General features: G+C 39.9%; 1 protein-coding gene across 3 annotated transcripts in view; it reads right to left on the bottom strand.

Annotated features, from left to right (window-relative positions):
- KCNAB1 (potassium voltage-gated channel subfamily A regulatory beta subunit 1) overlaps window positions 1-20,730 on the bottom strand; it is a 382,942-nt gene that overhangs the window by 33,309 nt on the left and 328,903 nt on the right. For 2 of the 3 annotated variants that reach the window (XM_058556440.1, XM_058556441.1), the window contains exon 8: window positions 19,069-19,155. The exons of the other annotated variant lie outside the window; for it this stretch is intronic. In XM_058556440.1, coding sequence (XP_058412423.1) covers window positions 19,069-19,155 — 87 coding nt within the window. The remainder of the gene's footprint in view (window positions 1-19,068; window positions 19,156-20,730) is intronic. 3 annotated transcript variants of the gene reach the window in all.

The raw sequence follows: 20,730 nt of genomic DNA, 5'->3' as shown, positions 1-20,730 counted from the left end.
GGAAAGAAAGTGTCTCGTGTACTCCGTGGCTTGTCCGACTCCCCTCACCTCCCACAGCCGCCTTCTTCACACCCAACCCCCATCCCTGTGCTTCAGGGGAAACGCATGCCTGGTGTGAGACAAGGAGCTGCAGGAAAGGGTCAGAGACTGGAAAGGGGTCCTGGATTGTCCCTCTCTGGGACTGTCTTTAATTAGACACAGAAGCCTAGTTTAACCTAATCCTTCATGCCCTGAACTTTTGCATATTTCCATGCCACCTTCTCCGAGGCTCCCTCACGTACATACAAGGGTCTTCTGTCTTCCGGAGTGTTACTAATAATAGCCAACACTGATTTAGCACGTATCATGCACCTAGCCTTGCTCTGAACACTTTACATATATGAACTCATTTAACTCTCACGACAGTCTTAGAGAATAGGTCTGTTATTGTTATTCTTATTTTGCACACGAAGAAACAGAGGCACAACAGAGGCGAGTAACTGGCCAAGTTCACACAGCTACTGGTGTCGGAGCTGGGATTGGAAGGTAAGCAGCCTGGCTTTAATCTGCTCTTCGCCGCAGAGAACGTTCAGCAAGTCAGAAAGGGGCAGACCAGTACCCAGCAAAGGGACCAGGAGCTCTGACGGAGCCTGACAGGGGCCGGTAAAGGAGGGAAACGCTAACCGCAGACCTCCTTTGGGAACCAATAGGCACCAGTTTCTGTGTCCCGAGATCATGCAGTTCACACGAGCGGCTGCCCAGTGTGTGTGTGACACAGGGTGCTTCTCTGTGACACAGGGTGCTTCTCTGTGACACAGCAAAGTGGACAGTTTCTCTCCTCTCCTTGGCTTTCATTGCCTTGCAACTTTTACACGGGAGCCTCTTTCAACATAGGAAGTCGACAGGATAGACACAGACGGTGGAGTGAGCCACCGTCTACAACATGAGGCGGGAAAAGGCTGGTGCAGAAGAGGGCGAGAGGCCGCGTGCTGTACCGGTGAGAAGCGGGGTGTGCAGTGAGGGGTCAGCACGGCTTCCCGGGACATTCCAGGCTCAGGAAACATGGGCAGTGCTTTTCGAAGGGCAGTGCTTTTCAAAAACTTATACACTTCCCAATCAGTTAAAAAAAAGGTATATTGATTAATATATAAAATAAGTGCCTGTACTACCAAGCTAATATGTTATAAAAAATAGATAACAGCACCCAGATCTTGGCTTCAAAATACTATTCTCCATTAAAAGGACCAGTGCGCCTTGGAGAAATGGCTGACTATAGGGCTGGGGAAAGCACAGGTGAGCTTGGGACATCTTGTGCTGGGGAAGCAAAAAAGTCCTCAAAAAAAAAAAAAAAAAAAAAGAAGGGGCTGGCCCAGTGGTGTAGTGGTTAAGTTCACACACTCTGCTTCGGCAGCCCGGGGTTTGCAGATTCAGATCCCAGGTGCGCACGGATGCACTGCTCATCAAGCCATGCTGTGGCAGCATCCCACGTATAAAGTAGAGGAAGATGGGCATGGATGTTAACCCAGGGCCACTCTTCCTCAGCAAAAAGAGGAGGATTGGCAACAGATGTTAGCTCAGGGCTAATCTTCCTCACCAAAAAAAAAAAAAAAAGAAGAAGAAGAAGATGGAGACATGCCAAAAGGACACAGAAGACATGTCAAAGATGCTCCAAATGGCCATGTTGGGATAATTGTAGCAAGAAAATAAACAATGATAGTAAAGAATTATATATCACAGAGTAAAATCACAATCTATGAATTCATACTGATATAAATAATTGAATAAATTAATCAAATAATAATTCAACAATTGAATGAATAAATAAATAGGAGAGAATGGAAAGCTCTTCCTTACAGTAGAATGCCTACTGAAAAAATGTAGAAAGTATGATGGAAATAGAAAATCACCAGTTGGCAAACACCAAGTTTCAGGCAAGAATCACTGGGGGGGGGTGCTAAAATTAAGTAGGGAGAGCATGATGAGAAGGAGGGTATTTGCACAGTTTCAAAGTGTCTCCCCGACAGACACTCATTAGTTATATACTGTGTATGCATATAGTGTATACTAAAGGAAAAACAGTAACTTCACAGTGGGGAAGCCTGCTCGGCATCACCTTAACCAAGTGAGGGCAGCTACCATCACCAGTAATGGGAGGAATAGACATTTTGCACCCCAGATATGATACACTGAAAAGGATGCACAACACGTCTGTGGCACTCTTTCCCCAAATGCCTAACCTGCATTTAATCACTCGCAAACATCTGAAAAACTCCAATTGAGGGACACTCTATAAAAGAACCAGCCAATAGTCTCGTACAGTGTCCAGGTTCTGAAAGACAAAGACCACGGGACTGATCCAGCCTGATGGAGACCAAAGGCACCGGACGACAAAACGCAGCCTGTGACCTTGAGTTGGATCTGGACCAGAAAAGGATATTAGTGAAACAACTGGAGAAATATGAATAAGATCTGTAGATTTTATAATATTGTGTCAATGTTCATTACCAGATTTTGATAATTGTACAATGGTTATGTAAGATGTTGACACTTGGGGGAATCCAGACGATGGGTATATAGGAATCTTTTGTACTATTTTTGCCGCTTTTTAATGTCTGAAATTATATCAGTGGATAGTTTAAAAATAGAAAAATAAAAGCTATGCAATAAATACAAACTTAAAAAATGATAAGATAAAATAAGTGGAAATTATGTTTTCTTCCCATCCTGCAATGGATTATCTGTACAGCCTGCTTTGAAGGAAGGAGTCTTGCTCAACACAGCCTGTTTAGGAGATGGCAGGTGGGTCTCTGGTGCTGGCATGTTTCTGGAGGGATGCAGTGAGAGATGGGTGGGCTTCTGATCATGGAATCTGGGGTAGGAAAACTAGCATTGATTGCACATTTCTTTTTTTTTTTTTTTTTTTTGGTGAGGAAGACTAGCCCTGAGTAACATCTGCTGCCAATCCTCCTCTTTTTGCTAAAGAAGACTGGCCCTGGGCTAACATCCATGCTCATCTTCCTCTACTTTATATGGGACGCTGCCACAGCATGGCTTGATAGGTAGTGCTTCAGTCCACACCAGGGATCCGAACCTGGAAACTCCAGGCCGCCGAAGCGGAGCTCGGGCACTTACCCACTACGCCGCTGGGCCAGCCCTGTGATTGTGTATTTCTAAACCCCAAGGACTGTGCCTGGACTTCGACAACCGTGAGAGCATAGTTAATATTGACAACCCAACACCACTGGCATTTTTATCTCCTTTGTGTGTGTATGTGTGTGGTTTTAATCTTTAGCTTCATCAAAGAACCCAGGCACACTGTTTAAAGAGTCAAGGCTAAAAGTCTTGTAACAAAAAGTAGCAGTCCTTCAACTCTTTGCCTCCAACCCAGAGGTAACCACTCTCAACGTATAAGGCTGGTTATTCTGGTATAATCTCTACTTTTCTCAATAATATTTATGCATTACTCCCTCGGTCTGGTTATCTACTGACCTCCTGTGGAGGCGCAGGCTTTAGCTGCCCCTCATACATCCTTGTAGCTTCACTATCTTCCCAGTATAGTCATATCTGGGCTTATGCTTAAATTCATATTCTATGTTTTTATTTTAATGACTGCATACTTAGTGTCCACTGCCGAGCAGTGTAGTTTACAATGATTACATTTCCTTTCTTCTATGACTTTCAATTCCTTTAGTTGACAATTGCTACATTAACTTAGTTTTCTTTGGAGCTATAGCTAAATCTTCCCATACTTTGTGCAAATGTCTCTCAATACAGTTTTCCACATGGTCAAGCTTGTGAGAAACTCGGCGGTTTTTTTTCCTGGCAACATTGCATCTAGAGCCCACTCTCCTCCTGCCACAGCCCACATTGGTTGCTCTGTCTGCTGCAGAGCTGTCGTCCTGGCCCTTCTGTTCCCGCTGTCCTCGAAATCCCCTTCTTCCCTTGAATGAGTTGGATTCCATGGCTTCCTCTTTGTGGCTTCATTCTCCTCTTTTGGTGGAGCACATTTTCCAGTAGCATCTGAGGAACTGTGTTTGGGAGATAGGAAAATCAAAATGCTATCATTTCCTCTCCCTTGGTTGGTAGTTTGCCCACCATCTTTTTGCTTAGAATTTTGAAGACTTGCTCCCTGTGTTCTGGTTCTCAGCTTTGCTTGTTGAGAACCCCTGGGCAATCCTTGTTCTCGATCCTTCATGTGTATACTCTGTTAAGTCTCTGGAATACTTTAGGATGCTTTTCTTTATTCAGTTGTGGAATTTCATTATAATGTTCCTTTGTGGGGATCTCCATTCATTCATCATCCTGGGTACTTGGTGGGCACTTGCAATCTGGGGACTCATGTTCTTCAAATCTGGAAATTTTCTTGTGCTGTTTATAGATAACTACCTCTCCTCCATTTTATCTGTTCTCTCTCTAGAAATCTTTTAGCTGAATAGATGTTGGCCTTCCTGGACAGAACCTTAATTTCTTATCTTTTCCCTCCTATTGTCCATTCCTTTTCTTCCTACTTTTTGGAATATTTCTTCAACTTTAATGTCCAACATCTTTATTGATTTGTAAAAATTTTTAGCCGTTACATTTTTTAATTTCTAAATTTTTCTAGTTCTATGTTGTTCCTGCTCTCTTTCAACCTGTTCTTGTTCTACTGATGCAAAATCTTCTATCTCATCAAGTACATTAATTATAATTTCTTTGAAACTTTCTACGTCTCTCTGCATTATTCTGTTTTCTTTTCTTCTATTTACTTTTTCCCCCCCCCCGATTGGAGGCTTTCTTTGAATGTCAGGTGATCCTTGGGTTTCTGTTCACATTTAAGAGAAAAGCACTAAAATTGTTCTGGGATGGCACTTGTCAAATAGTGCAATTCACTGTGGGAGCAATTAGGGGACTTGCCATATTGCCCACTGGGGTTTTCTTCCACAATGTCAGTGTCTGTTAAGTTTTTTTCCTGGGATAATTCATTTCTCCAGAGAAATATTCTCTTATCTTATGCCTGGGGAAAGTGTGACCTGGCTGTCAGTGACCTGGAGGTACGTGAGAGGAGAGGTCTGGGGTCTCAAACGTCATAACATTTTTTTTTTCAGCCTGGCCCCACCTTCCTCTGTATCTGATATCCCTTAGTCTAGAGCCCCTCACTCATTTCTCCACTTAACATGCCTCTTGCCTCCTTCATTGGAGGGTAAAGGCAGGACCCTGCAGACCTGGGGACACGGAGCCTTAATAGCTCTGTACAGTCTTTTAAACAACTACATGGTTTCCAGCTCTTGCCTCACTCGATCTTTTGTGATATTGGTGCCTGTAATGCCTTAACGGTTCTGAGGTTGTGTGGTGCAAATTAACTTTCTTCTCATCTGGGGGCACTTTTAATAAATCTTTCCTCAGTTTTGCTAAGTCATTTACAATTCCTCCATCCCTTTTCCACTTTTACATATATTGGTCCAGCTTTCCAGTTGGCTGCTACTTTGATCAGTAAGGAAGTTTCTATTTCTGTTCCTTGCCCTGTAAGTTATTTATTGGGTGATTTTTTTTTAAGAGAAAGGGGCACAAATATTTTACTTAGTCATCCTAAATCAAGAGGTTTCCCCCCTGTTTTCCAAATGAGAAGACAGAGACTCAGAGATTAGGTGGCTTTCATGCCCTCACATATGTCACATATGTCACTAGTATGTGGAACAAGCATGTTTCATGATAATGTAAATCACAACACAGCTTTGCTTTTTTATCTCCTATTTCACCAAAACTGCTCTTGTCAAGGTTACTGATGATCTTCTTATTGTTAACACTGATGGACAATTCTGTCCTCATCTTACTTGACCCATCAGTAGCCTTTGATCAGGTGATCACTTCTTCCTCCTTGATGTGTTTTCTTTGCCTGCTCCTCGGGCACCATACTCTTCTCTCTCTCCTCCCAACCTCCTAAACTGGAGAGCTCCAGGCTCAGTTCTTGGTCCTCTCTTTCTGTGTCCTTTTTTTTCTTTCTATTTTTACTCCCTGTACGATTTTTATCAATTTTCAATGCTTTAAATACCATTTATACGCAGACAACTCCCAAATTTACATCTCCATCCCAGGCCTGTCTCCTGCGTTCAACTGCTCACTGAACATCTCCACTTGGATGTCTAATGAATACCTCAAACTCAAGATGACTGTACTGGACCTCTGAGCTCCCCCACAAACCAGCTCTACCTGTGTGTTCCTCTTATCAGTTGATGGCAGCTCCATCCTTCAGGCCTAAAACCATGGAGTCATTCTTCACTCCTCTCTTTCTGTTACACCCCATCCAATCCATCAGGAACTTCTGCTGGCTCTCCATTCAATATTTATCCAAACTTGACCACTTTCACACTTCCACAGCTGGCACCCTTGTCTGAGCCACCATTATCTCTCACCTAGATGGCTACAATCATTTGTTAGCATGTCTCCTTGCTCCTACATCTGCCCCTTTATAATTTATTCTGATTCCAAGCCAGAGGGATCCTTTAGAAATGTAAGTGAAATCAGGTCATTTCTTTGTCCAAAATTCAGAGGTCCCCAAAAGACCTGGCCCCTGTAATCTCTCTAAGCTCATCTCCTTCTGCACTCCTCTTTCCTTACTCTCTGAAGCCGCGTGGTGTCCCTGATGTTCCTCCTGCACCACAGGCTGCTCCCATCTCAGAGCCTTTGCACAGTTTCCGCCACCAGCAACAACCTCCTTATCTCCCTCCCAGTGGCTCATTTGACCCCTTCAAGACTCTGCTCAGCTCTTACCTTCTCAGTGCCACTCCCGACTCCTCGAGCATTCCCATTCTATTACGCTGCTCTACTTTTTCTTTTTTCCATAGCACTATTACCTTCTAATTTTCTATATAATTTAATTTTTATTGTTTTACTGTGTATGTCCTGTCTGTCCTGCTAGATTGGATGTGTCCTACAAGAGTGGGGATCTTTGTCTGTTTTGCTCTCTTGTATATTGCACACATCGAGAACAATGCCCAGTATACAGCAGGCACTCAATAACTATTAGTTGAATATGAATAAATGAATGAGCCAGGCTTTGGATCTGAATTTTTTTTTTTTTTTTTTTGGTGAGGAATATTAGCCCTGAGCTAACGTCTGTTGCCAATCCTCCTCCTTTTGCTGAGGAAGATTGGCCCTGGGCTAACATCTGTGCCCATCTTCCTATACTTTATATAAGGGACACCACTGCAGCATGGCTGGATAAGTGGTGTGTGTGTTCAGGCCCGGGATCCGAACCTGTGACCCGCAGGCCACTGAAGCAGAGCACATGAACTTAACCACTACACCACCGGGCCAGCCTCTGGATCTGAGTATTTTTACTACACCGTGTTGTTCTCTGGGCCATCCTGAGTGCTAAAAGGTGATGTTTAAAATGCATTCTGTAGGTTTTTAGAGAGCGTCTTGCAAGATTTGACCCGTGCTTGAGAAGAGAATAGGGGAAATGGATGGGAGAAACAAAATTTCATCCTTTTTTCCTTCCTCAATTTTTCTTTTTGGTCTCCATATCTCCCTTTTTTGCTTTCTGTTGAGTTTTATGTGAATTCTGATGTCTGTTTGCTTTTTCTCTTGTCTCATTAGATAAAAGCACTCATTTCTAGGTGGAAATTGGGGTCGTTCCATTACCAAATGTATTTCCAGTTTCCATGCCAGTAATACAATACTTTCATTTTTTCTCCATGTAAAGGAGAATATTGGTAAGACTACCCTTTCTTTTCCTGTAGAACTTCAGGGAAACTTCATAGGTTTTAATAGGTAACTTCACTATACCTATTCCTTCAATCCAGTGGCCCTTAAAAGAAAAAAACTGATTTTCTTGTATAAGTAAATTCTGAGTTGATCTGTACAAGGGTTTCAAAAAGTTAAGTTTAAAAGTATCTTTTTAATTATCATTAATTTTGTATGATTGGCTTCATTGAAGATAGTCACAAGACGAGCTTGCCATTCAGAATTTAAAACAAATAAACAAAACTTAACACAGAGATACATTTAGAAAAGATGGGTAAATTCCAAATTATGGAGGCTGGGTTTATGGCTCATAAGCATTTCCAGTCTTTGAACAATGACACTCACTCCTGAAGTAGAGGTGACACTTTCGAAAGTCTTCAGACTCCTGGGGAGGGTTTGTGGGGAGACTAGTGGTAGGGTATGAGGGATGGCTGTGTATAACGTATACATTTTATACAGGTGGCCAAGTGCCTTATTTTGTAATTTGTTGAGACAAACCTTAAGTATACAAGGTTTTCCTAAACTTCCAATTATATTGGACTCAATGGTATTTTCTTATAAAGTAAAAAAAGTTGTTTTCTGAAACTAATGGAAGAGTTAATTTTTTTCATGTGTAATTTGAGTCAGATCGATTTAAAATTAGATATTTAAACATATGTAACTGGTATGTGGAACAAGCATGCTCCATGATTGTGTAATCACAACACAGCTTTATTTTTTATCTCCCACTGGCCCTTTACATTCAGTGGGAACAAGTGTCTCTTGGCGCTGATGAAAACTCAGGCTGATATTCACAGTGCATCCTTATGGATAAGGATCACACGAGTGATCAACCTTAACATGACCAATAATGGGACACAGTGACTCTCCTGGGCCCTCTACGGGACACATTGAGAAGAACAGAACATCACATGTAGTCTTGCCAAAAATGCTTGATCTTAATCTCATCATGAAAAAACAGTCAGACAAATCGACTGAGAGACATTCTTCACAACCACTGGCTTGGATTTTTTTAAAATGTCAATGTCATTAAAGAGGAAAAAAATGTGGAAGAACCGTTCTAGCCTTTTTAGATTGAAAAGCCAGGACAACTCAATGCAAGTACAATTCTGAATTAAATCCTGGGCCCACCTCCCTCTCAAACAACGACTACTAAATCCTATAAAGGACATTTTAGGAAATTTGCATATGGCTTGTATATTAGATAATAGTGGTGTATCAAGGTTAAAGTTGTTGAGTGTGGTGATTGCGTTATGGTTTTAGAGAAGAATGCCTTGTTCTCAGGCGCTAGAAGAAAGTATTAATGGGTGAAACGTCACAATGAGAGAGAGCAAGAGAGGAAAACATGGAGGCAAAATACAGCCAAATTTACAATTTGGTAAATCTAGATAAATACTGGGTGTTTATTTTTTCAACTATTCTATAGGTTTTTAATTTCCCAAATTAAAATGTTGGGGGAAGAAAAAGACATGGAACCAGCTCTTGCCCATTTTCTTTGCAAGTATACAAATGGAGATTTGGCACCTCTCTTTGAAAGAAATGTCATTTCCATTGTGTCTTGATGACTGGTTGAAACTTCAATTGTTACATCTTATTACACATATATATTCCAAAAGAGTAAACATATATAGCAACAGTAACAACCTCAAACTATTTGTACAGGGCATCACGATGTGTAAAAATTTCCACTTATATTATCTTATGTTATCTTCACACAATCTTGGAAATAGCTAGGCAAGGTCATATTTTTATTCTTCCCATTTTCCAAATGAAAAACTGAGAAGTAGAAAGTCTGAGCAACTCAACCGAGTTCACACACCTAAGACTAGCCCCCTAGTCCTCTGATTGCAGACCCATATTTTTTCACTACACGTATTAAACACCAGGAGGGGGTTAACAAAGCTGTTTACTCTCTCAGTACTTCACTTTTTACAGAGAGTAAGAGAGAGACATGAGAGTATTTGTTTATCCCACTGTCTGAGAATTCCAGATTGGTAATGACACAGGTGGCCCTGCTCACTCCATTGAATCAGCATGCTCATCAACCCTGAGTGAGATGCTGCTCAAATCCACAGCCCCGCCTGCCTGGGCTGGAGAGCTGAATAATGTTGGTCTCCCATCCCATCCATGTCATTGCAGATCAGCTGCGGCACAGTGAGGAACTTATGGAGATGAATTCCCCTGAGACTGAGTCGACATGCCTCAGAATGTGGAGGTCAATTTTGTCATATCACCAGCTATCTTTCAGGGAGATGACAACCCACACAGAAGGAAGTTCACACAAGTCACAAAACCACAGCCCAAGAATACTAAGCAGCTCTGTTTCCACCTGACAGCTGGGGTGAGCAGAAGCTGTCTCTCTTCTCTCTCTCTCTCTTTTTTAACTAAAAACAACTTAAGGAAAAAAAGAAAAAAACAAAAAATCCCTGCACTTCTGAGCTTGGTGAGGGCCACAAATTCGTGGTGAGGATGCAATAGGCCCCCAGACACAGATCCCATGTCGGTTTCCCTTCTGTATCTCACTAATGAGAGGAGTTGTATCTCTTCTGCCTTCACGGTTGATGAAGATGTGAAGAAAGAAAAAAAAAAAGGGGGGAGAGAATAGAGGAAGTAGCTAAATTGCAAAGAATATAAGCATATTCTTCTCCAGGATCTTCCCTTCAAACCAGTACTTTATGGAATGAGGTTGGGAATCTTTGACTTCCAAAGAAAGCACAAAACACAGCACTAGGTGGTTACAGATTGTTATTTGGAATATAGCTTAAAGTTCATCACATATTTTCTGCAGCCTTGGCGATCTTAACTTCTCAGTACGCTCTAGTGGAGGCAGTTTTTCTAAAGCTCCTGTTTTCTCTGTGGAACCCAGTTGGAAAAAGATAATTTGTTTACCAAGGTTCTGTTCCTGATAGATGCATTTCAGAGTGATCCACATTCAGAACTTTGGAGGCCTCTGTTAATTCTGGAAAATTTTTCAATGGCCCTAGAAGACTGCAAATCTGAGGCAGCATGTCAACAACTAAGAGTGGTGAACTCTGTAATGTGCCTTTGCTGTGTTACTTAAAATTATTCAGTTCTGCTCAAGACAGTAAGAGAAACAAACAAGTAAGGAAGATAAATGAAACCGGGTAGAGAAACAAGTAGCTTGTGAGACATAGGCAGAATTCACATAATGCATATGGTAAAACTAAGTGGATTAGTAACCTCTGAATGATGGTAGCCACAGACAAAGTAGAAAATGTGTGTGTGCTGAGCACAGAGAAGGAAGGATGGAAAGACGTGATAGTCACAATTCATCCTTAGGCATACGACACCAAACATTTGAGATACACTAAATATACGTGAAACATATGAGGACTGAAATGAGGTCCTCATATGTTTAAATCAGCCACCCATTAGTGACTCCATTGTGGCCTCCAAAATCCTCTTCACAAGAAATGCAAAGAGTCATAGCTGCACATCAGGCTATTGGGTGAGCTACAGCTAACGGCCAGGCGGACTTGTCCCTGAGACTTTCTAATAGAACAAGGGTACCATCAACCCAGGCACCTTCTGTCTGCTGAGCTTCCTTCCTCAAACCTCAACTCTGGCCCTTATAACCAAACCATCACAGGGAAGGCCAATGCAGTAGAGAGAGAGAGCAGACCATAGGAACACTGTGCACCCCAAGCTTCAAGTTGTTGGGTCCCTCAGCCTGCTGGTACTCTATCCTAATTGTTTTAATTGCCCCATCTCTCCTCCCTTGCTTCTCACTACACTTTTTACTTGATTTAATGAACCATGTGATTCACGTGTCTTAATTTGCTGTGTGAGCCTTCCTCTCTCGGGACCTCTAGGACCAGCTGGTGGTGGACTTGGAGCTCCCATTGCATCAGGGTCATTTCCCACGTGACAAATTTACAGCAGGATCATGCAAACGATAACAATGAAAGAAAGATAGCTTACGTTCTTGAGTAATTACCATGTACTAAGCAATATTCTAAGGATTTTGTCTATATTATCTCAAATAATACTCAATAATAACCCTACAGAGTAGATATTATTACCTGCATTTTACAGATAAGGAAACAGAGGATAAGAGAGGTTAAATAACTTGCCTAAGATCACAGAGCTCATAAGAAACAGAATGATGACTTGAATTAGGGTCTGTCTGACTCCAAAGTCATGCCCTTCCTATTTATTCCCCCCACATCTTTCTCAGTGAGACCTTCCTTGGACACTCTATCTGAAATCTACTCCCCATACTTCCTATCGCCCTCCCAGGATTTATTTTTTCCTTCATACTATTATCACCATCTAGTGTAAATTTCTTACTTCTCGTCTGTCTCCCCAAGAATGTAATTTCTCTAAGGACAGGAAGTTTGCCTGGTTTATTAGCTTCCGCTTCTCCCAGTTCCTCCACAAGAGCTTGGCACAGAGTAGATATTCAGAGAATATCAATTGAAAGACTGAATGAATCCTATTATTGAGTTTTTCCTAGATACGCTTTTGAAAATAAAATCACAGGCTCAAGATCACCTTTTGACTGAATAGATTAATCCTGGAAAATCTATGGTTACATTAATTTTAAAGGGCATGATTCCTGCATGGCCTCACCACAGACCCTGGTTGACACGGCAGCCTGGCACCTTCATTTGATTTTCATCACATTATAATTTAAGGGCTTTGGACTTCTCCTATGTTGCCTCTGAGAAGAGATCCAGAGAAAGGGGGGTTTTGTTTGTATGTGCATTATACAGGGCATTCTAGAAACAGGGCTTATGTCTGCTTCCCCCTGCTGTGAGTGAGTACTGTACCCACATGGTTAACTCTTCAGAAGTCACTTCAGGTGTTACCTGCAGTTCCAGGTGAGGCTCCTGAGCCTCAGTGAGGATAGTAACCTGCCCTAGCTACACAGTCTAGTAGGAGCAAAGCCAGGATTTGAAGCTGTGTCCACCTACTGCCCCTAGTCCACTTTGAAGAAATATTGTCCCCAAGAGAAGGAGGCCCACAACGAATAGAAACATGAGATTTTCTAAAAAGCCACATCAGAGACTGAAAGAACCCGAAGTGAACCCAACCATCCCCCAATGTCGTTTCTTAGAATGGATGAAATGAATTTCTCTTATAATGACACGACATGTTGTTCTGTAAAAGATAAAACATCAGCTGAATAGGTCTGAAGCGGCAGTAAAATTTTTGGTGAATTCACAGTTAAAATGGAAATAAAACTGATTTAGTAAAATTGGAACACAATTTTTTTGCCATAGGCTTGGTAGGGTTTGGCTCATCTTCTTGGACATGAAAATAATTTTCTCCAAATTAATTTCTTGAAAACTCAGCTGTCCCAGCCTTTCAAGCCAGGAGGTTAAATTGATCTGACAGACACCAGAGGCCCTGGCCAGAGTCATAAATGAAATGTGTTAGATAATTTTAATTTGATACAGTAATCCTCAGGGGCAACTGAACTGCCAATGAATTATCTCTTCATTCATTTCTGCTCATTTAGGTATCAATCAGATTTCTGGAGAGAGATTCGGCATCTGGATGTTGCCAGTGTTGCAGATGGAGAAATGGAATGTAAGAGTGTCCTGGGGCTGTTTGCCAGGAACCTGTCCTTCTGAAATATGTTGAACTAGATCAGGTACCAGAATGTTCATAGATGCTAGGAAACCAAAATAAGTTTTCAAGTAGATAAAAATGAAGTTGGATCTATTTAACTTTAGAGCTTCATTCATTCAATCACTCAAACACTTGTTCACTCATTCATCTAATCATCCATCCACTCATCTATTCATTCATCCATTTACCCATCCATCTATCCCCCCAATAAATATTTATTGAGTACCTACTATGTGTCTGGTGCTCTGCTAGATTGGAAATAGAGTTTATAGACCTGTGTGGTCAAATACAGTAGCCACTAGCTATGTATGGTTATTGAGCACTTGAAATGTGACTGGTCCAAATTAACATATGCTATAAATGTGAAATACATAACAGATTTCAAAGACTTAGTAGGAAAAAAAAGAATGTAAAATATCTCATTAATAATTTTTATATTGATTTCATGTTGAAGTGATAATTTTTTAATATATTGGGTTAATTAAAAAATATTTTTACAATTAATTTCACCTGTTTCTTTTTAGTTTTTTAATGTAGCTAATAGAAAATTTAAAATACATATGTGGCTTGTATACTATTTCTATTGGGCAGCACAGTTATAGACTACTTGCAGAAGATTTCTTCCTGCAATTATGTTTTTTGGGATAGACTGAGGGTGACTTTCAGGAAAGATAATAAAATATAAAGGCAGAAGGGCTGATCCATTGTGGTTAGATGATATTTCTAGGTTTTAGGTCGTTAAATTTTTGTTCTGAAAGCTTTACTTTGGATGCTAAATACCTAGATCCAGTGTTCTGGAATTTAAAAAATGTAGAATATTTGGGATGCTGCAGTGTTTGCCACTTTCTGGTATTTCCTGAGCTGTCATTGGATATCCCAGGTTCCTGACTACCCATATATTCTCGCTTGCAAATGGTGACACTAAAAAAGATGGCTTAGAAAAAAGTAAATTCTTATGAAATGAGTTGTTTGACATGATGCTACTATGGGAATTAAGTGATGCTAACTTTGATCTTGTCTCTCTTATTTGAAATACGACATCTGGGTTGTTTTATGTCTGCATTGACCTGCTAGCAGGAAAAAAATAAATAATTTGTACTATAATTAGGTTGAGAATAATATCTAATGACTCAGGAAGTCTGTGAGATTAACTAGTCTTGGCAAAAGCTTTAAATAAAAGTTAGAAAGCTCAATTCCAAGTGTCTTTTAAATTAAAATTTAATTAAATTTAAAAATCATCATATTCTCAGATCAACAAACTAGTGGGCTTTCTTCTTTCATTTTTAAAAAGCTATATAAATTAAAACGGGTCCCCTCCTTTTTCTGTTATTCACAAGTGGTGCTTGTTGACAGCCTCCTTTCATGCCCACATGCATGCTCAATTACTCCCTCCCCGGAGCAATCAGAAGAGCAGCGGTGGAGAAGATAGCCCGGCACTGTGAAATACAGAAAACCAAACCCCAAAACCTCCCGGTGCAGGTCCTCACACACACAAATGCGCTGTGTCTATCCCTGTCCAGCGTGACTCGTGTTGGCATGAACTATCTCTTGTCTAATGAGCTTCAGAGAAGATTTTGAAATACGTGTTGGGATTATGGAAATGAGAGAATTAAGAATATGAGTATCACAGAGCCCAAGGAACTGTCAGTGACTACTGGAAAGAACACAGCAGTGTAACAAAGAAGAAATGGGATATGGGGCTGATTTTTTCTGAGATTGGAAAACATTCCACCAAGGCCAGATATTATAGCAGAGACAGATGGCATGGCAGATGCGGTGAAAGAAAAATGACTTACTACTAGGTGAATCAGAAAAAATAAACAAGAAGGACAGAGGAAAAAGTACGTGAGTTGCCCTCTGCTGTCAGGAACATCTTCCGGTAGCTGTCAAGTGTCTCACTGCACTCCATAGGGTTGCAGATTGCAGATGAAGTGTCCTACCCCTTTCTCCACAGACCACACGTTTAGAATTTATAGCCATTTTTTTGAGAGGACCCACTTTTTTTCTAGGGAAGGAAAGGTTTTCTAGGGTTTCTAGGGAGGAAAAGGATGGTAACAACTAATTGGATACATGACGCCAATATAGTGTGAAGATGCTACTGCTAATCTTTTTCTGGCTAAATTGGTTGCCATATGATACGTAGAAACTGGATGAAACTCATCTTGGTTTATTTTAGAAATGTTCCCAATTAACATCCTTTCATAGTGCAAATCAAATAAATGGGGTTGGCATTTTAATAAATTTAAATCAAAGTTGTTTAAAATGTGTTTTAGAAAGCTAGGCTGGGTTCTCTCATTAGGTCCCCGGGGTTTAAAATATGTGCCTCAGCAAAATTACAAGTTTGCATGTGTTGTGGCTCCATGGAATTGACAGAAAATGGTTGAAACCAATAAAAATGATCTACAGATGCTAAGGGTCTATTATGAGATACCCAGGCACACACATAGAATACAGTGCCAACATGTGTAGATTTAATATATGAAAATTCAGCAATATGCACTTGGCAACCCTATTGCATCACTTATATCACACAGAAATGGATGCAATTGAGCCTCAAATTGCCAGTGTGAGTTGCTGAAATAAGAAAAGTATGTGAATGATATTAATTATTTTCCGTCCATTACAAAGAAAACAGTGACTGGGCAAGTATCTAGTGATGGTTTTGTCACTATATTTGGAGAAGAAACTGAATAACTAATTAAAAGCTATAGAGTAACATTGACTAACAAAGAATTACTGTAGGGTTTTCGAGGGTGATTTTGATTATACATAACATTGACTTTCTGTGTTGTTTTTAGAAACACTAATAGCCTCTAAGGTAGACCCCACTGCACATGTACAACTTTCACTCACGTACACACACATATGATTTACAAAATCATTGCAAAAATGAATCTTAATAACAACATGGAATCCAGAAATTGTTTTGTTGTTAGTGTTGTGGAGTCAATTCTGACTCCTAACGTCCCTGTGGATAGCAGAGCGGAACCTTGCCTCGTCTTTTTGTACCATCCTCTCACCTTCCCTGAGCTACATAAGACAATTCTCCACTGCTATTCACAGGGTTTTCGCCGCCAATTTTTTCAGAAGTGGGTGGTCAAGTGTTTCTTCCTAGTGTATCTTAGTCTGGAAGCTCTGCCGAAAGCGGTCCACCGTGGGCGACCCTGCTGGTATTTGAAATCCCAGTGGCATAGGTTTCAGCATCACAGCAACAAGTAGCATCCACACTATGACAACGGACAGACGGCTGGTGAGGTTCCCTAACCAGGAAATGAACCCAGGCCACAGAGATGAGAGTGCTGAATCTTAACCACTAGACCACCAGGGTTAGAAATAGCATGGAGACCATTTTTTCAGTTTTTAGAGGAACAGATGTACCCAAGGCCGCCTGGCAATCCCTGTCTATTGCTTATTTTCTTTGTGTTTCCTACTTCTTCTTCTCTCTGTTGCCCAGGTCAGTGCTCTCCTCTGTTACAGTAAAGTAGAAAAGACTTAATGTAGAGAATGAGTTTCTAGAGACTAGTGTCAAACTGGCATTTCTATCAGGCCCACCTTGGAACAAATGAGTATACTAGCTTTGAGGCTACACATTTCCTGAAAGCCAGGGAGAAGTCACAGAGAAGCTATTTCAGTCTGGAACAAGTCCTACATGAGGAATTGCATGTGGTATGTCCCCGATAAGTCCTCCCAGCCTAGAGCCTGATGGACCAGCGCAGGGTGGATCTCCCCTTAGTGGGGGTGGGGGAGAGCAGGCTGCATTCCAGCCTAAGATGGTTGGTTGATTGCTGCAGAGCTACAAAATTCCAGCTTCCTTGACCTTATCAACAAGTGCAAATCCTTATTTTCTGACACCTTCATTAGACTTCTGAATTTAGACAATGACTCCTGATAAAATAGCATCCTATTGTGCTTTGTGGAATTTTCTGTAAGAAACTCAGGGAAAATGAAAACGTTCTGATTCCAGCAGAGGCTGGGCAACACTACAGTTACAAATTCTATTGGGCAGCAATCTTTTTTTCTTCTTTTTTTTAACACTTTGACGCTCCCTTCTAATGAATTTCAACACATAATCAGTGTTTATACAACAGACAACATTATCTTATCAGTATCACATAGTTTGGCTCCTAACTGAGAATTTCCTCCTTCTATAGGTATATAATGCAAATTATAATGTTTTCTGTTTGAGAGACTCCTATATTATATTCCTAAAATTAAAGATAGGGTAGGATGGGCAAAATGGGCAAAAAAATATGAATAAATAAAAGACTGAAAAATCCCAGATGTTCTTCTATCCTGTACATGTGTAATTGCAAAGGACAATTTTCCAAGGAGGAAAATAGTTACTAGGCTCTTAAAATGGGAAGAAAGTTTGGACTTTCTCAGTCCCCACTAAATGGCATTTTATTTGACACTTTGGCCCACTAGATAGCTTTAATATGGCTTTAATGATAGATAGCTCTGTTCTAATTTGTTATTGAGAATACTGTGACATCATATTATCTCTGCAATAAGCCCTTCTTATACTAACGAAATATTGATGATTTGCTTTATCAAACATCTATTCTTTGCTTTGATAAAAATATCCATGTCATTTCCATGGATAATTTCTTATTATGAATTTCCAACACTGATACCGTATTGTATAATAATAACCTAACTTACTCAGAATGAAGAAAGCAGAAAACTCTAGGAGAAAATTAGATATACAATATATATATTATAGAAGGAGATAACTGTCAAAGAAAATAATTTCCATACCATTCTTTTTGGTCAGAAATGCAACCTACAGAAAAATTCATATGTACTTCAATCATTTATAACTTCTATAACCCTACAGCAAGAATAAACCTTTATGGAATCTGATTTATTACAAGATCCTGAACTACCTTTTGAATCATCAAGGACAAATTTACCCTCAGTGTAATTTTACGTCAATTATTCTAATTTTTTGAAAATTTGTAAATCTATGTCATATCGTAAACCTCAAATAACCAGAACATTCTTTTTTTCCCTCTCTTTCCCGAATATCTTTGTTTTCATTCACCTCAGGTGATAATCCATATGATTATAAACCTCAGTTAACCAGAACATTCTTTTAATTTGTCCTCTCAAACTATCTTCTTTCTCAATCATTTTAGGTAGGTTTCACAAATAAGAATAAATTGAAGAAAATCTGATTTTAGGAATGTTCTGAAAACTTCCACAGGGAGATGCTTAAACTATTGTCTTCAAACAGTGGTAACAGAAATGGGAGAAAATGCTGCAGCTCCTTGAGAATCAAACACCAAATTGCAATAAAAAGCCTCGTTTTGAAGAGGTCACTCCTGTAAAACCTCTGCTCATGGTACCGCTCAGCACTTGTTACCACCATTTGGAAACTAATCAGACCTAGAGTCGTTATACAACAGGAAGACCCTCGGAAGACTTACTCCAAACTAAGGATGGCTGGTTTATAAACTCTCCTTCCAATCAGTTTTATTGTTTTAGTTGATGAAATCACAGAAGTGAAATGAACCTGGAAAAAGTGAGCACTGTAACCAGCAGGAGCCACAGTCCCAATGCCTGCACCTGCTTAACAAATGAATGGAGATGCAGGATGCAGAGCTGTGAGGGTAAATACTGAGGCTGAAACTCATCGACTGGAAAGGTTTTTATTTTTCATTTTCAATAAAAGTGGTCTGAATATATTTCATTTCCTACGGTGAGTGGAATAAGTTGTCAAGCTAGAATCAATAACTCCAGAGTCTTTTATTAAATTCCTTCACTCACCTTCCATGGGGGTGTTACTGTCCGGTCGATTTGCAAAGACAACATCCACATACTCAAGCTGCAGCCTCTGGAGGGAGCCCTTCAGTCCTGGAGACAGAAGCAGGAAAAACTCCAAAAATCCAAATATGAGCACTATTAGAAATAGTTGAAGTTTGGTTTCCTTCAAGAATTCTTTCTTGAAGGGGTAATAAGGCACATATGTATAGTGATGGATGATAATTAGTCTTGGATGGTGAACATGATGTAGTCTACACAGAAATTGAAATATAATGATGTACACCTGAAATTTATATAATGTTATAAACCAATGTTACCTCAAAAAAATTAATTATAAATAAATAAACATTAACATCCTTAGAAAAAAAAGAATTTACTTTAAAAAAAGGACTGGGTTAGTTTCAAAAAGACCTTCAATACAATGATGTGTTAATTGGCCCCCAGAGCCTTTTAAAATTATATCAAAGGCTGACTTTGTCTCCAACAAAGAAAAGTCTTAGAACTTTCTCAGTGATATTAATACTCCCACCCCACAGGGAAATACATACTTAGTCATGATCTTTCACAGTGACTCATGTGTGGCAGTATCCAGAAGCAAAGTTTAGAATAAAAAGCAGCCTAAGAATTTAACGTCTTTCTTCTTGAAAAACCCAAATTAATGTCATGTTTTGAATTACTTAATGGGCTTATAGTGGGATGGATATATATTTATTGCACATTAAAAACATTAAAATGGTATAAATCAGAAATAAATGACTGCTGACCCCATCTTAATGTATACATGGGGGTTTTAAGAGGAATAAAAAGGTTGGCAAATGAAAGTTTTGCTCAACCTTTTACTAGTTGGAACAAAGTTTGAAGAACCTTAAATGTAGCTGAGCTCTACCATTTCTATTATTCTCCATTCTTTTGGGAAGAAACAAAAACACTAGAAGCTATAGCGACTTCAGATGTAATATAAAGGAGTGAGAGCTTAAAAAAAAATCTGGAACCAATAATCCATGTTTCAGCCCTAACCATTTGGTCACATTCCAATGAGTACTCAGAAAAAATTATTTAATTTCAGCAAACTTCCCTGAAATAGAATATAGTGTATATAATATTATACAACCAAAAGGGTGACAGTTTTAAGAATCATTTTATCTCATTTCCATGAGGCACAGCATTTCCTTATGAGCCTATTTAATTCCTCGAGAAGACCGGAGGTTTTTCTCTTTTTATTATAGGCATAAAATTAATTGCATGTTAAATGAGGCTCTTATAAATTTAAATTTGGCTTATTTAAATTTGATTTTTCAAACTGGTTTATCGGCCAGCCACAATTACTTTTCTGACAGGAAATATTTTTCATTCATTGAGAAAGAATTGTCTGTGATGGCAGCTCGTTAGAAGAAGCATTGATGGAGAGATGAGGGCAGACAGGTGTTACAAGGTCCAACGCCTGCTCTTACAGAACTGCAGTGACTTGCAGGTGCAGGGTATTACCAGCTATCTCAAGGCGCAGCTTGAAGTTAGATTTACCTTGAAAAGCACTATGATATGAGCCACTTTTTGGAAGCAATTGTATGTATGGAGGAGGTAAGGGGAGGACAGGATAACCAAGCAAACAAATGAAAGGATAGCACAGGTATGGAAGGTTGGAAATCTGTCCTCTAACGTGCGGCG

This window comes from Diceros bicornis, chromosome 15 (assembly GCF_020826845.1).
Source record: "Diceros bicornis minor isolate mBicDic1 chromosome 15, mDicBic1.mat.cur, whole genome shotgun sequence".
Classification (NCBI taxonomy): Eukaryota; Metazoa; Chordata; class Mammalia; order Perissodactyla; family Rhinocerotidae; genus Diceros; species Diceros bicornis.
Note: the sequence above shows the minus strand (reverse complement) of the source record. Positions and strands in the feature narration are given on the sequence as shown.